This window comes from Brassica napus, chromosome C4 (assembly GCF_020379485.1).
Source record: "Brassica napus cultivar Da-Ae chromosome C4, Da-Ae, whole genome shotgun sequence".
Lineage (NCBI taxonomy): Eukaryota > Viridiplantae > Streptophyta > Magnoliopsida > Brassicales > Brassicaceae > Brassica > Brassica napus.
Genome location: NC_063447.1, coordinates 50,339,455 through 50,355,877, shown reverse-complemented (window position 1 = coordinate 50,355,877; position 16,423 = coordinate 50,339,455). Strand labels below are relative to the sequence as shown.

At 36.9% G+C, this 16,423-nt stretch overlaps 2 protein-coding genes and 1 pseudogene across 3 annotated transcripts; 1 reads left to right on the top strand and 2 right to left on the bottom strand.

Annotated features, from left to right (window-relative positions):
* Positions 1–1,471: 1,471 nt before the first annotated feature.
* On the bottom strand, positions 1,472–3,458 carry LOC106433240 (F-box/kelch-repeat protein At1g64840). 2 transcript variants are annotated; one of them, XM_013874086.3, is made up of 4 exons: positions 3,204–3,458; positions 3,059–3,113; positions 2,876–2,950; positions 1,472–2,772 (listed from the first exon to the last, which is right to left on the bottom strand). In XM_013874086.3, exons 2-4 carry the CDS (start codon positions 3,092–3,094, stop codon positions 1,621–1,623), a joined length of 1,263 nt encoding a protein of 420 aa, XP_013729540.1. In that variant the 5' UTR covers positions 3,095–3,113; positions 3,204–3,458; the 3' UTR covers positions 1,472–1,620. The 2 variants fall into 2 exon arrangements, with proteins under 2 accessions (XP_013729540.1, XP_013729541.1); XM_013874087.3 differs by having other exon boundaries at positions 3,191–3,423.
* Positions 3,459–7,797: 4,339 nt separating this feature from the next.
* Positions 7,798–8,522, top strand: LOC125586163 (F-box/kelch-repeat protein At4g38940-like). Its single transcript, XM_048755984.1, has 2 exons — positions 7,798–8,172; positions 8,232–8,522. The coding sequence occupies exons 1-2, from the start codon at positions 7,798–7,800 to the stop codon at positions 8,520–8,522; spliced, it is 666 nt and encodes a 221-aa protein (XP_048611941.1).
* Positions 7,903–9,740, bottom strand: LOC125586162 (annotated as a pseudogene).
* Positions 9,741–16,423: the final 6,683 nt, after the last annotated feature.

Below are 16,423 nucleotides of genomic sequence, written 5' to 3'. Positions count from 1 at the left end.
AATTGAAATAATAACACAATTTTAGTAATTTAGACAATATTGTAATAGTTGAATGTATGTTCAGTTACATGGATTATGAAATGTGTCAAATATATTTATCTTATTGACGGAAACCCTAAACATCGTTATGAAAGAAGTTATAACTTTATATGAAGGAAGCTAATGTTATATGTTAAGTATTTATTTATATATTTATCAGAATCCTAAACTTCGCATTCCAAAAATCCTAGAATCATAATGGTTTTTTTCTCTCTTAAAAGTGAGGTTAAAAGTGGTTAAGGTAAAACTATTAAAAGTCCAACGTTAAAAAAAATTGTCTAAGTCTGAGATTAATTAACTTTAGAATTATAATTTTTTTTCTCTCTTTAAAGTGAGGTTAAAAGTGGTTAATGTAAACATGAAAATATATATTATGAATGTGGTATTTTAGATAACTACCCTATAATTATAGTAACTAATTGTAGTAATTATGAAATTTTTATATAATGGTTCATCATGTTTATTTTTCATTTATTTATTTATAATTTTTTCATTAATGCATTAGTTTTTGTTATACTTTAAAGCTGTGGTACATTAATAGGTATTAACCAAAAATCCACTTTTAGCTCCAGATTTTTAAGAAATAAAAAATATCAATAGTTTATACTTTATAAACTTAATAAATTATTTTTTTAAAAGAAAATGAAATAGATATATATATAGCTGATTAATAAATAATATTCTAAAATACATAAAATATTATTTTTATACAAAACAATAAAATAGTAAAAATAAATATATAAAATATGTTTTTAGCAAAATATAATAAACAAAATTCACACTTTTTTAACACCCAAAGTTCACATTTAATTTCAAATTTTGATGAAAAATTAAAATATATGTTTTTATAAAATATTTGTACCCGTAAAATATATTGGTTGTTATGCTTTTTTTTGGTGAAAGAACATGTTACTATAAATGCACTCAGTTTGGGCGATTACAGACTTACAGTTCCCACCAACCTCTACATGGGCTTAAATTAGGCTTGTGGTTACAGTTTTTTTTTCTGTTCAGGTTTTCCGTTAATTCAGTTCGGCCATGGAAAGAACCGAAGATAAAATTGATTCGATTTTCGGTTATTTTTCGGTTTTATATTTTTCAAAAATGACCGACTTTGATATTTTGGTTGGAGTTCGGTATAATTACTTTTTAATAATGTAGGTTAAATTTGTTTGTTTTCAGTTAGTTCGTTTATTTTTGGTTAATTCGGTTAATTTTGGTTTTTCGGTTCTTTAATTTTTTTATTATTTTTAGAAACGAACCAAAACATAAAACGAATTAGTTTTCAAAATCAAACTGCACTAAACCAAACACAAAATCGTAACCGTGCCAAAAACCAAAATTTTGGATTGGTTCTGCTGGTCCGTTTTAGACAAAATCCGCAAGCCTAGCTTAAATTATAAGAACCTTTTGTCCGAGGTTACGGAGTTCATGAGACAAAACCTTTTTCATTAAGACAACATAGTTTCAAGATAATAAAAACTGGAATATCATCAGATATCAGAATACTTGTGCTTCAAATCACAAGAAAATATTAAAAACAAAGTCAACATATCTCTCCGGTAAATCCAAATTAGGATATCACGGCTCAGCGCGCTCAATCCGGAGAGCCACCATGGGAGACTTATTGGGAGACTTATTGAGGGTCGTCACACGAGTCTCTCTCGAACATCTCCAAACATTCAAGTCGTCTTCAGGGCTTCCTGTATCCACTCCATATTTATAAGGAAAAGTCTCATGGAACATCTCATTGATGAACAGCATCGAGCTCCCACTCACACCACAACCCTCAGGAAGCTCCTTAGCCGAGCACGCGCTGTTCCCAGAGCTATTCCCCAGCTGTCCAATCAACAACACACGGTCCCCCAAATCACTGACCACGACCCATTCGCCAGCTTCCTCATCCAGCACACTCACTCTACACGCCATATTGGCGAAACTCAAAACACCGTTACGAACGATGATTCTCTCAACAAGGTAAAGCTCATCGTCACCGTACGGCACCAGATAATTTAGTCTTCCACACCCCGCGATCTGTGGTGGCCTCAGCGGCGTCGTTTCCAGCGTGTAAGGATCGATAGCGAATACGTCCCCGTTGGTGAAGACCGGATAGAATTTGCCTCTGAAGGTGACTATATCGATGCAATCAGCTCTCGAGCAATTATCAACCTCCATCCAACGCATTTCAGTACTTCTTAACGCCAACATATGATGAGAGTAACCGATAAGCACAATGAACTCTCCTCCTTCCTCATTGTTCAGCGGAAGAATAGCCACGCCTCTGTAACCTGTTAATAATGAATCAGGATCGTAACCGACCATTCTGCACCTATGCCCCAGAGGGATAATCTGACAGTCAGCAACGTTGATCGAGGTTGGAGCAGTCACCATGTGATCCCCGGACTTATCTGGTCCTACTCCTCCAACGAAAAACTGAGACGGCAACGCGTGGTCGTCGTCTTCCGGAGAACGGACTCTGAAGAGGAAGACAGGGAACTTCTCGAGGGTGCAGAAGCCTCCGAACCTGTCGAACGAAGGAAGAGAGTAGCTTGTGCGTAGTAGCCAAGAAGGAAAGGGGAAGATGGATCGCCACGGGCCGCAAACAGCGCGGGCATGGATAAAATCGAAACAGTCTTCTAGCTTTGAGGAGATGATGCGCAGTAGCTCATCAGGGAGATTGGACCAGTCGGATGATGTGTGCTGGTCTTTCAAAGACAGCTGCAGTTTTGAAACCTGGCAAGAAGAAGATTCACAATCTTGAGAAGCGATTCAACATCTACATTCATCGTTTCACACCAAACTACAAGTTTAAGAGAGAGAGAAATAGAGTTCTGACACTATCTGAGAGAAGAGATGTATTCTTCTCAGTTTCGACTTCTGTCGTTTTAGCTGGTTGTTTCGATTTCACAACCTGAAAGAAAAATTAAGCTGATTCTGCCGCTATTGAAATTCGATCAAAGTTATAGATTTTTTTTTTTTGCGATTATTATGTAATAAGAGGGGGAGAAGGAATGTGTACCCAAACCATGTTTGATGACTTTTTTCTCGGTGCCATGTTTGCTGATTCCCTAAATCTGTAAGACATATTGGAGGGTTTAGTAATATGTAAGCAAACATTAATTAATAACACAAAGACTAGGAGAACAAGTACTAGATCCGCCTACAAGAAACAGAGAATCGAACTGATAAGGAATGGACTTTTCGATTTGGTGCCCGGGAAAATCTTGGGTTAGATGTTGTTCAGAGCTCTAAGCTCCGTTTTCAGTACGGTCGAAACGCACCCTAAGGTAAAAGTTGTTGGAGAAGAAGAAAGGAAAGGTGTCTTCTTTCTTTACTATTGGGCTTTTTTTGTACTCTGTAAACCATTAAGGCCACGCAAATATTCAAATATCGTCTTTTGAACACTATTCAAGATGCTGCATGTAAATATAAAATTTATAATATCTACATATTTGAGAGGGAAAAAGACAAAAATAGCACTAGATCAAGTTTTTGTTCCCAAACTAGCACTTAAGGTCAAAAGTCACAAAAATAGCACTTAATGTTTTATCAAAAGTCACAAACTTAGGGTTTAGAGTTAAAGGGTGGGGTTTAGGGTTTAGGGTTTAGGGTTTAGGGTTTAGAGTTTAGGGTTTAGGGTTTAGGATTTAGAGTTTAGAGTTTAGAGTTTAGGGTTTAGGGTTTAGAGTTGAAAAATGAGGTTTTGGGGTTTAGGGTTTAGAGTTGAGAAATGAAGTTTTGGGGATAAGATTTCAAATTTTGAAAAAAAAAAAATTAAATTTTCAAAGGATAAACTTAGAAATGTGCTATTTTGGTCATTTTAGTTTTGGAGTGCTATTTTTGTGATATAAACTTAGAAATGTGCTATTTTGGAGATTTGCCCTTTTAAGTACTTTTTCTAAAATTTTCAAAAAAAAAATTGGTTTATTTTAATTTTTTTTAAGTAAATGTAATATTTTGGTTACATTTTTTTAATTTTTGAATAATTGTTTGGATGATAAATGAAATGGAACAGAGAAGAAAGGAAGAGTTGAATGTTTTCTCTATGTCTCACGCTGAAAGATGTTACGAGGTTATATACAAGTCTCAGATGAGAATATCTCAACTATGTAACTAGATACTTGGAACTACCCATATCTTACCGATATCTAAGTACAACAACTCATTCTAATCCCAATAATATCGGAATCTATTCCAACACCCCTCCTCACGTTGGAGCATACAAGTCTTGTATGCCCAACTTGATTTTGAATCCTTCAAACTCTGATCGTCCAAGAGCTTTTGTGAACACATCTGCCAGCTGAGTAGTAGTTGTAACATAGGACGTAGCTATGGTCTTTGCTATTATTTCATCTATAACAAAATGACAGTCCAGCTCGATGTGTTTCGTTCTTTCGTGAAATACCGGGTTATTAGCAATGTGTAGAGCAGCCTTACTGTCGCAGTATAAAGTCATCGGATGGTCATGGAGAATTCCAAGCGCCTGAAGGATTCTCTTTAGCCAGATGAGTTCCTTTGTAAGCCAGAGTTCGTCACAAAATTCTTCAGCGTAGCAGGAGGTTTCCGTGTTCGGTGACCCCGTCCCAGTTGTGGTTCTGGTGCATCGGAAGATTCTGCTTCCGTTGTTGTCGGAGAGGGCAACGTCGAAGACGATTGAACAGGTATTTGTTGGGCCATGTCTGATGTAGGAGCGTTGTTGGGCCTGATTGTTACTGGGCCTTGTTGTTGAATCGGGCTCAAGTTGACGTTTTGTCGCATCTCCACGTTTTGAACGTCTTCTTCTTCACAAATTGGAATTCCGGTGATCGGTTCCCATAGCTTTGGAGTTTTGCTGTCGTTATCCTCTGTAATTACTTGTTTCTTGTAAGGAAACTCAGATTCACAGAACACCACGTCCCTGGAGATAAGAAATTGTTGTTTATCCAAGTCAAACACTCTCCATCCTTTCTTCCCGTAAGGATACCCAAGAAACACACACTTGTTACTTCGCGGTGCAAATTTATCACCTCTGGTTCCTTGATTATGAACGTAACACAAGGTACCAAAAATCCGGAGATGATCGTAAGTCGGAGCTTTGTTGTGAATCCGTTCGTACGGTGTGAGACCATTAAGTAGGGAGGTCGGTGTTCTGTTTATGAGATAGGCTGCGGTAAGTATACACTCTCCCCAGAAATCTATGGGTAGAGAAGCCTCGAACCGAAGGGCACGCGCGACGTTGAGAATGTGACGATGCTTCCTTTCCACCCTTCCATTCTGTTGGGGAGTACCAACGCACGAGGTCTCGTGTACAATGCCGAGCTTTGAGAACTGATTTTTCAAGCATAAGAACTCCGAGCCATTGTCGCTTCGGATCGTCCGAACTTTTGTCTGAAACTGTGTTTGAACCATAGAAAGAAAGTTCAACAACTGTGTGGGCGCCTCTGTCTTGTCTTTGAGAAGATAAACCCATACCCCTCGAGAGTAATCATCAACCACAGTCAGAAAATATCTAGCACCAGTATACGATTGTGTTCTATAAGGACCCCATAAGTCTGTATGTATCATATCAAAAATTCTGAAAGTTTTATTGATGCTAACTGGGAAACAAGATCTTGTTTGTTTTGCGCGGAGACAGACATCACACGCCTTATTCAGAAAAGTTGAACAAACTGAAACTGAATCAGAAATAACAGGAAGTGAGCAAACAACTTTAGCAGCAGGGTGTCCCATTCTCTTGTGCCACAGGTCATATGTTTCTTCCAACTTTGTTGTGACAGCAGCTGCGCTCTCCATACTGCGTAAGTGGAATGCTCCCATCATCCTCTTAGCCACTCCAATCACCATCCTCGAGGTTCGGTCCTGAACAATTAAGAACTGGTCAGCCATCTGTACAACACATCGGTTTTCATCCATTAACTGCCCAACTGAAATCAAATCAGAAGGCATGCCCTCAACATAGAAGACTGAATGCAACATCAAACCCTGACCAATTCTGATTTTCCCTTCTTTAACAGACACTCTTTCGCGTCCATCAGCCAATACAATCAAAACCGGTTCCATATCACGTATATCATGCAAAACATCAAGCTTGCCAGTCAAATGATGGCTCGCTCCAGTGTCCAAAATCCATGAAGGAGTAGAAGACTTACCTTGTTCTTCCCTGCATTTGCATTGAGGATTGTCATAATGCTTCTCCACTGGTGGTCGCTGAGGCCAACTACTCCATCTCGATCTTTGTCTGTGATGACATAGTTCGCTTGTGTTGAATGTTGCGTTCCGACCTTAGCCGCATTCGCAAATGAACTAGACCCGCGACCAGCTCCATTTCGGTAAGAACCAGGGCGATTCTTTCCTTGCGTTGTTCGTGCCCTCGGCCTGTCTCCCCACCACTCCGGGTAGCCAATGACCGCAAAACAGCTCTCAGTCGGATGTCCCGAGCGGTTGCAGTGCTTGCAAAAGGTGGATTTGTTAGCATCATCACCCCGGCCAAGAGGTCTTGCTTGAGCAACAAAAGCCGTGACCTCCTTCATGGCATCTTCTTCCTCCAACTTGTGGACTGTTCGTAGATCCTCCTCTTGGCGTACTATGTTATACACCTCTTCCATAGGTTGCAGCGGCGTACGAGAGACAAGTGAGGAACGTACGGTTCGAAAGTATGCATCGTCGAGTCCGTACAAGAACTGATGCACCTTATCTTCTTCACGGTCTTTCTCTTGGAGAGTACCAAGATCACAAGTGCAATTTCCACACTTGCAGACTCGAAGTGGACGATAGTTCGCCATGTTGTCCCAAATGCGATTGAGCTTCCCAAAGTATGATTCAATCGCTAATCCTCTTTGTTTGCAACAAGCTAGTTCAGCCTTAATCTGCTGGATCCTTGGTCCACTCAAAACCGAGAACCGTCGTTTCAGATGCTCCCATAGATCTTGAGCAACATCTCGATGAGAGATTGTTGATCTGAGAGTTGGTTCAATTGTCATCTTGATCCAAGACACCAAGAGCGCCTGGATCGTCCACCAGTCCTCCAGGTCAGCGGATCCTTCTTCTGGGCGCTTGATAGATCCATTAAGAAACCCAAATTTCTTGCGAGAACATAACGCCGTTTTGATCCCGCAGGCCCACTCATCATAGTTCGTCCCCTTCAGTAGAGGGTGTGAGATCACAGCTCCAGGATTATCCTGAGAGCTCAAGTCGTAGGGTGAGATTTTTCTTCTCACTTCAGTTGTTGTTGTTGCCGTGTTCGAGTCAGTCGACATCTGAAATTGATTTCAGTGTTTATAAGTCTGAAAAAAAAAAATTCAGGCTCTGATACCATGAAATGGAACAGAGAAGAAAGGAAGAGTTGAATGTTTTCTCTATGTCTCACGCTGAAAGATGTTACGAGGTTATATACAAGTCTCAGATGAGAATATCTCAACTATGTAACTAGATACTTGGAACTACCCATATCTTACCGATATCTAAGTACAACAACTCATTCTAATCCCAATAATATCGGAATCTATTCCAACAATAAATGTGCAAATCTCATTTGAGGCTGAATCGAATTATGCAAGAAAGTGAGAAACTGTATTTGTTGTTTTTTTTCCTGGTGGTCAGAAAATTGGTTCAATCAGAGAATTCAAAACCAAAGCCGGTTAGAGTTTAAGATTGAGAGCTGGTTTACGATAGGAGGAAAGGAAAGGAACTGTGTGAAACGAAACTCAACCATTTTGGTACTCTCTCCCTCCCTCTATCTCTCTCTCTCTCTCTCAGTGATTAGGGTTTTGCAATCTAGACATGTCTCGGGCAGAGAAGAAGCAATCGCCGCCGCCGTCTCCGATTACGTCACTTCCGGAGGACGTCGTCGTTGACATCTTAGCTCGCTTACCGATATCTGACTATCCGAGAGTATCTCTCGTTTCGAAGCGCTTCCGTTCGCTCGTTTCGTCGCCTGAGATATACGCGAGACGACGATCTTCGCTGGGCTGCACCGAGCATTGTCTCTACGTTTTCCTCTATAACTGTGCCACCCGCGTGAACCGTTTGTATACGCTCCGCCGGGGCAATAGCAGCAGCCGCTTGGTCCTAATCCCTGGGCTGCCTCCTTATGGAAGCTTCGCAGCTGTGGGTTCGAGGATATATGAACGAGGTGCTGAGTTCCAAGTGTTGGGGGTGAGAGCGCTTGTGTTGTTGATGATGTTTTTTTGTTCTTTTACGATTGGTCTGACAAGGAGTTGAGGGCGTATGATCCAGAGCGCAAGTGTTGGCAAGTGGTGAAAGGTTTGGATGATTTGTTGGCTGAGATAAGACGTGCTGCTTGTTGTTGGTTGCAGACTGTGAGTTATGGTGGGAAACTGGTTTTGTTATATGGAAAAGGAGAATTCTCGTGGTTAACCAAGGAGGTTTCGCTGGAAATACGCAAAGGGGGTCAGATTTGGGGTAAAGTTTATCAGTGGTGTGATGATCATGCTTTGATCGCTGGTAATTTTATCATTAGGAAATCTCTAGATGTTGTGCTTTGAGTCAACAACATTCTCTCCTTTTTTATGAACTTGCTGAAGTGGGTGGGCCTTTGTTTGAGAGTTGAGAGTTGAGAGTCTGTCTCTCACTTGTATATCTCTTTTCTTAAGCTGAGCTCCTTTCCTTACCTGCAGTATGTAACTGAATGGAAACATGTTCCAAGTTTACAAAATGTGTCTTGAATTTTCAGATGTTTGTCTGCTGTGTGGCAGTGTAAGTGGAACCTGTTCGTTGGGTATAAGTGCTTTATGAGGTCACACTAAGGCTGCACTAACGATTAGGAACTAACTATGTAGGTAGCAATTCTAGTCAATAAGAAGCAGCGCTCGTCCCGAGTTCGGCACTTCTTCTAGCTTCTGAGCTTTTTGATTTCCAATGTGTGCCTTTCTCATAGCTGAATAAAACAGAGAAAGATGAAGAATCATATGTCATAGCAATTTTACTGTCTCTATGTTTTATAAGAAACATGTATTCTGAGAACAAATAAACTCACATTTAAGAGCTGATCCGGCAAGACCTGCAAGCCTTGATTTAGTATTTGTCTCGGCTAACGGTATTGCATTCTCTTTAGGTGCCATTCCCATGTCCCAAACTATGATGCAGAAGCAACCAACTACGGATCTTCTGATGCACCTTCACTGTCGATCCTCACCAGCAGTAAACATAGTTCCACTCTTGTTGCAAATTAAGCAAACAATTTTAGCCAAGGAACCAAAAGCATCACCATTTCCAGTAACAAACAACAAAGGAACTGGAACAACTCTACTGATCCAAAGAACTAGTTTCTTGAGGCCTTAGAGAGTGGTGGGCTTTTCCCAAATTCAAAACTACATCAACTTAAACTAAAACAAAACAAGAGTTTCACTCTGAAACAGTTACTCACATCTCTAGGAGAAGAACAGAGTATACGCTTGTGACTACCATTTTCAAGCTCAAGAAGCAGCTTAGCATCCTCTGACTGATGAACTCCAACTTTACGATCACCACCCATGAAAAAAACTCTCCCCACTCGGATCAAACTTAACAAGACTCGCTCCATGCCCTAAACCTGCAACAAAAACTCCTCTTTCCCTCACAAGATTCAACATCGCAAAGCACTAGTCACGGTAAACAGCCAAAGCGAGCTTCCCAGACGGATGAATCGCAAAATCGTTAACTGTCTTCTTATAATGAGGACGAACGGACTTGAGGAGAAATGGTTTAGGGTTTTGAGTGTCGAGTCGTGTTTGGTGGGTTTAAGCTTGAATCCTCACTACACCTTGCTATGCTAGCGCGGATATGAATTTTCAGTTTTTAATTATTTTATTTTATTAATGATGTATTTGTAATAGTCGTTCATATTATATTCATTAAGTAAATATTTTTTTTTCCATCTTAAACTATCTATTTTTTTTACGAATGTGTGATATCATATAAAAATATAAAAAAATGAGTATAGAGTTAATTAGATAATTTTAAAAACAAATTTTTTTTTCGTGTGCGATATAATATAAATAATGATCCGCCCAGTTAACAAAAATCATGATTATTTTATGTGTAATTTTTTTTATTTTGACCATTTCCTTAAAACTATATTAAATTTTACATATTTTAATTAGAATATTTTTAATATCTTTACCTTTTTATTTGAAATATAACTCAATATTTTTTTAACAATTATAACAAAATATTTTTAGAAATTGTTTGAAAAATATGAAATTACATTTTAAATTAAAATTATCCTAAAATATGATAAATTTTGATGTAAACGAAAACTCAAATTATGTCAAAAATAATGATATTCAATGATAATAACAATTTTAATTGATTATTTTTAAAAAATACATTTACAAAATATTGTTTGAAAGAAAATTCATTTATCTTTCAAATATAAAATGAAAATATTATAATTAAATAATAAAAATATATAAATAAAACTATAAATTTACCAAATGACAACTGAGTTATATTATGCTAAAATTTTTTTCTGACAATTTATTAAATGACAAATGAGTTATGAGCAAATAATACCATATAATTTTTAAAAACATAGTCATTTTTAAATATTTTTGAATAAATAATTATTTTTAAATTTAATCAACTGAAAATAATATTCCTACAATTGTGTGAGTCAAATCTAGTTTTATTGATGCATGTTATATATTAGTGCTGCATGTTTTAGGTAACATTGTAATGATGCAAATTTTTAAAATCTCCATTATTAAAATTATGCACGTAAGGATAACTCATGAGTTTTTTTTTGTTGATTAAATGACATTATGTCCAAATTTATTTAAGGATATTTCATTAAGGTAACTGAAAAAGACAAATAATAAATAGGAAGTTTAATTCATTTAAGCATATTTCATTAATGTAACTGAAAAGACAAGTAATAAATTAGGCAGTTTTATTCGTTTTAGGATATTTCATAAATGCAACTGAAAAAGACAAGCAAAAAAAAAGAGGGAGTTTAATTAATGAAGTAAAAACATTTTCAAATAGGTACTTCTCTTTTAATAATATATATATGAATTGTAGAAACCTGAAAACAGAATTGATATAAACGATAATATAAAGGGCAATCTCCAAAATAGCACATTTCTAAGTTTATTTCACAAAATAGCCCTCAAAAACTAAATAACCAAAATAGCATTTTATCTTTTGAAAAATTTAAATTTTTTTATTTTCAAAATTTGAAATCTTATCACAAAACCCCACTCCCCACTCTAAACCCTAAACCCTAAACCCTAAACCCTAAACCCTAAACCTTAACCCTAAACCCTAAATCCTAAACTCCACCCCTTAACTCTAAACCCTAAACCCCACCCCTAAACTCTAAACTCTAAACTCTAAACCCTAAACTTAAATCCTAAACCCCACCCTTTAACTCTAAACCCTAATGTCTAAATTAATTTACCGTTGGGATATAAGTGTATATTTATCTCTTTTGATAAAAAGTAAGTGTTATTTTGGTCATTTTTATTCTTAAAGACTATATTTGTGACAAAACTTTTTTAGTGCTATCCTAGTAGTTTTCTCTAATATAAAATCTATTTTAAAGAAATAGAGGATTCAAAAGACAAAACGAAAACGGATAAAAAAACATTTACGAAAACGGACATGGAATCCATATATAATATAATTTCTTAACTCTAATATTTGTTCCGCAGTAAGACAAGACTGTGCGAAATATCAAATCCCATGATATAACTATGGTAGACGATTCACGCTTCACTCGTAAATGTCCTAATAAACTAATAAATCTACGAAACACTCTCTAGACGTATTTCGTGGAATTTGCTTGTTTTCGTTGTGTAAAACGTGAAGAATGAAATGAGAAGGAGACGAGACGAGTTTTAAAGAAGAGAAAACAAGCGACTTTTTGTAATTGATGCAGCATGTGCGCACGTTGGAAGAAGCGTTATTAAACTTACTCCATCAAATCTTTTCTCGTTTAAATTTATCGTAGAGAAGCATCATATTTTTTTTACACACACTAAATGTCGTTTAAATAAAATTGCATGCTTGTTTTTGGAAGCCCATTTGACTCGAATAATACACCCAACCTGAATCTCTCCTAAGCGCATGCGATGATGCTCATCTTCTTCAAAGTTATTAGGTGTTTAAGGATTTATAAAAACGAAACCGATTAGATTTGGACCATCACACACTTTATATTCTAGCCAGGTGTGGACATTTGTGCCTTCTTCTTTACCTAAACATGTTTTCCAAAATATATTTTAATTTATATTCGATTAATCTCTGTAATATTATTTAAGAAATCAGTTTCATATGTGTCGTTCTCACGTTAATTTTAAGAGTGGTCAATTACAAACATAACCTTAATGAATTATACATAATTGACATATTAAGATATTTCTATTTTCTTTTGATTGATAATTTTCTAATTGGGCTTTTCACTTTATTTTTTCCTTTTAATTTTCTTTACAAAACTCATATAAATAATAAAAGGAAATATCTATAATAATTATAACATATATATATATATATATATATAACGAATTTTAATCTTAATTTTATTTCTTTTCATATTTTCAAAAACACGGAAGTAAAAAGTAATTATCTATAAGTTTTAAAATATATAGATTTTTATACACAAAATATAGGTTCACAAAAATAGTATAATTGTATTTGAAAAAAACAATAGATTTTCATACCTCAAACTTAAAACTAAAGTATATGAAACAAAAGTAATCAATTTAGATGTAATTAGAATAAAAATTATTGTTTTTTTTTCATTTTAGACAAATATATAAAACTTAATATACTTAAACAATGAGCAAGTGAATTGATCATGATTCATATACTCAAAATCAGAAACCTATTTAAGTGAGCGAGATATCTAATCTATTAAAACAAAAGTACAAATAGCATTTTGTCCATGATTTACTTTGATAATTACATGTCATGCCACTAGGCCTGGGCAATTTAACCTGGACTCGAAGACCCGAACCGGAACCGACCAAAAATATCCACCCGGACCAGACCGAAAATTACAAGTACCTTTGGGTCTAAATTTTTTACCCGAAAGAACCGGAACCGAAAAGGAACCGACCCGAATAGATCCGGACCCGAAAAGAACGACCCGAATAGACCCGACCCGATAACACTACAAGAAAACATCAAGGATTCTGAGGAAAAAATCGTCGAAATTTCGTCGGAATATCGTATTCCTTCCGACGCAATTCCGACGAAATACCGTCGTCGGAAATAATTCCTCGGAATTTCTTTTCCTCTGAAATCCCTCGGAATTTTTCGACGGAATTCCGAGGAAATAAATTTCCGAGGAAATTCCGAGGATCCCTTGTTTGTCGGAAAAGTCCTCGAATATACCGAGGTAGAACTTCGTCGGGATAATCCTTCGGAAGTTCATCGATCGATGCGTGTTTGGACATATATACATCGATCGATAGGAGTATACCGACGGACTTTTTCCTCGGTTTATTCCGAGGAACTGTTCCCTCGGTATATTCCGAGGGATCCGTTCCTCGGAATTTTCCGAGGGAGTTGTCCCTCGGAAAATTTCGAGGGAAATGTCCCTCGCTATATTAAAAAAAAAAACGGATCGATCGATGCGTTTTTCAAAAACGCATCGATCGATGTAGTGAAAAATATAATTAATTTCCTCGAAATGTAAAAAATATAAATTTTTTTGAAAAAAATAAATTTCTGAAATTTAAATTCGAAAATATGAAATTAAAAGTAAAATTGAAATCATACTAATTATATTCAAAGTTTCACAAATAAAAATAAAACATTTCGAGATTGGGGAAAAAAAAACTACGGTCTGGCACGTCCGGGGAACACTCGTTCGGGTACATCCTCTGCATCATCTCCATCATTTGCTGGTTCAGCCTCCTCTGTGCCTCATAGCCCGCCTGTTGAGCCGCCATCTGGGTCTCCAACAAAGATTTCGATCATCTTTGTCCTTCAACTGAGCCGTAAGTACTTCTGGATCAACAAAGGGCGGTGGTGCAGAGAGAAGGAGGAACCGACCGGGTGCGACGACCCAAACCGAACAAACGTCCCTTCTTCTTTGGAACCGACTGAATAGAAAAAAGCCAAATTTAGAAATTTAAACCAAGAAATAAATGAATTGAACTTAAAAAAAAAGAACTTACGGATTCAACGATTTCGTTGATTCGAAACCGGGACAAGTTGGTCGAAGCCGTCGAAGCGTCATCCTCGGTTTGAAGCTGAGACACTTCGTCTACCACCTGAGTTTGGACCAGGTCGACCACGTCCCTCACAAGACCGTCATCAATCTGGCCGGTCTTCTTGTTGGTATACGCCCTCCTCATTAGGGCGAGATCATCGACCGGCTCGCCATCATTTTCTTCCGCCTTGAAAAAAACATAAAATTAAAGAAACATTAGAAATTAGAAGAAATGCACAATAAATTTAAATTCTGAAACTCAAATAATTGAAGAAAAAGCGGTTGAACTACCATGCGATCTCCGAGAGTGGCAATAGATTGAGCACCCAAGTTATGCTTTAGATGCCCTTCCCTTTACGGTCGCTCCTGCGGTTGGTGGAGTTGGTGGAAGAAGTTTCTTTCGTCTCCTCCTTATCCCAATGCGCACACAACTCCTTCCAGACCGTATCGTTCATCGACTTTGGGACCTTTTAATTAAAAAAAAAAGAAAAAGTTTAATAAATTAAAAAATAGTTTAATAAATTAAAAATTGTGTTAATAAATTAAATCGAACCTTATTGATTTCCCACTTCTTCTTCCACTCGTGGATCTGCTTCCCATAGTTGTCCATTACTTTATGGACGAAGTGGTGATAGATAAAGAGCGTCTCATCGGAATTCCAGTTGAACTCTTGCTGAAAAAAACACAATTAGTAGAAAATTTATATTAAAGATTAAAATATATAGTAAAAAAATAGAATACTTACCGCAAACTGACGAAACCACAGAACCTGCTTGTCGGTTGGGAGTGAGTGAAAGTCGGATGTCCACTGTCGAGGCGCGAGTACACATCATACGGTTGATCCATGCGCTGATCCCGTTCCCGGATCGGTCGAACCTTATTAAAAGAACAAACGGTTAATAATGAATCCAAATTTAAAAGAAAAAATGTTTAATTACCATGTTGACCCCGTCCATGTGGATACGGAGTGAGATACGGAAGATGGTCACGACCGGGCTGTGAAACCAACTCCGCAACCCTCAATCACTCCCGGAGGACCCGGAGGAACAGGAGCGGATGCAGCAGCGGGAGCGAGAGAGGAGGCATGAGCGGTGCAGCAGAGAGGAGATGTATGGTTGGAGCTGTGGGGCGAAGGGGAATCCTGAAAATGGCTGGAATCCCGAGACTGGCTCCCCGTAACCCCGACCACGACGCTGTCGAGGCCGGGTTGATCATCATGAGACCTGTAATTAAAAAAAATATATTTAATAAATACAGAAATATATAAATTATTTTTTTAATTAAAAAAAAATCCCAAATAATTTAATCACAGAAAAGATTTATATATATTAAATTTTTTTAATAAATATATCAAAATAGTTCTAATAACAAAAAATAGTTTTAATAAATAAAAATTGTTTAATAATTAAAATGTTTTGTAAAATCCAAAAAATCGATTATATAGAAATTTTTTTTGTAAAAAAATCGAAAAATCGAAAATAAAATATAAAAATCGTTTTGTAAAACAAAAATCGATTTTATAACAAAAAATTGATTTTATAAATACAAAAAATAAAAAAATTATAAAAAAATTCTAAATCAATTCAACAAAAACAAATTTTCAACCAAATCACAAATTCTAAACCTATTATACAACCAATCATCCAATCCTAACAATCACCCTAACAAAAATCTATCAAACTACACCACAAACCCTAACAAATAGAACCTAAGAGAGTGGGATAGGTCCTTACGATTTGTTTAAGAGAAGAGGGAGATCGGCCTGAGATATCGTCGGATTTCAGGGGAAATCGCCGGAGAGAAAGAGAGGTCGCGCAGAGGAAGAAGGAGAAATGGGGAAGAAGAAGGGCTCGTGGTTATAAAACCTAGGGTCCGACGGACATTATCCGTCGGAATTCCGTCGGAATTCTAATTTCATTTTCGCGAAATATTTGCCCGGTAAAATGAAAATATCCGAGGAAATTCCGACAGATAGTAAAAATATCCGTCGGAATTTTCCTCGGAATATTCGAGGAAATACCGAGGACTAGTGTTTGGGGTTTCAAAACATCAATTTTTTTGCCGTATTTCATTTCTTATACAATGTATGCATACCATTGAGGATTCTTTGTATACATGAGCATAAACCATGAAATAACAAATTTCAAACTAATTGAAAGTATTCCCTTACCGTTCGTTAAAAGTTATAAGTGTTCTCTTATGTTGCGAGATTTCGTTCATACAATCGGAAAAGTGTTAATTATACGG

Bases quoted from the DNA above. Each gene is read 5' to 3' on its own strand.
- LOC106433240 (XM_013874086.3), bottom strand. From the start codon at position 3,094: ATGGCACCGAGAAAAAAGTCATCAAACATGGTTTGG. The intron at 2,951-3,058 runs GTACACATTCCT...TTTTTCTTTCAG, and splicing joins AGTCATCAAACATGGTTTGG to GTTGTGAAATCGAAACAACC. The intron at 2,773-2,875 runs GTCAGAACTCTA...TCTTCTTGCCAG, and splicing joins CATCTCTTCTCTCAGATAGT to GTTTCAAAACTGCAGCTGTC.
- LOC125586163 (XM_048755984.1), top strand. From the start codon at position 7,798: ATGTCTCGGGCAGAGAAGAAGCAATCGCCGCCGCCGTCTCCGATTACG. The intron at 8,173-8,231 runs GTGAGAGCGCTT...TGGTCTGACAAG, and splicing joins CTGAGTTCCAAGTGTTGGGG to GAGTTGAGGGCGTATGATCC.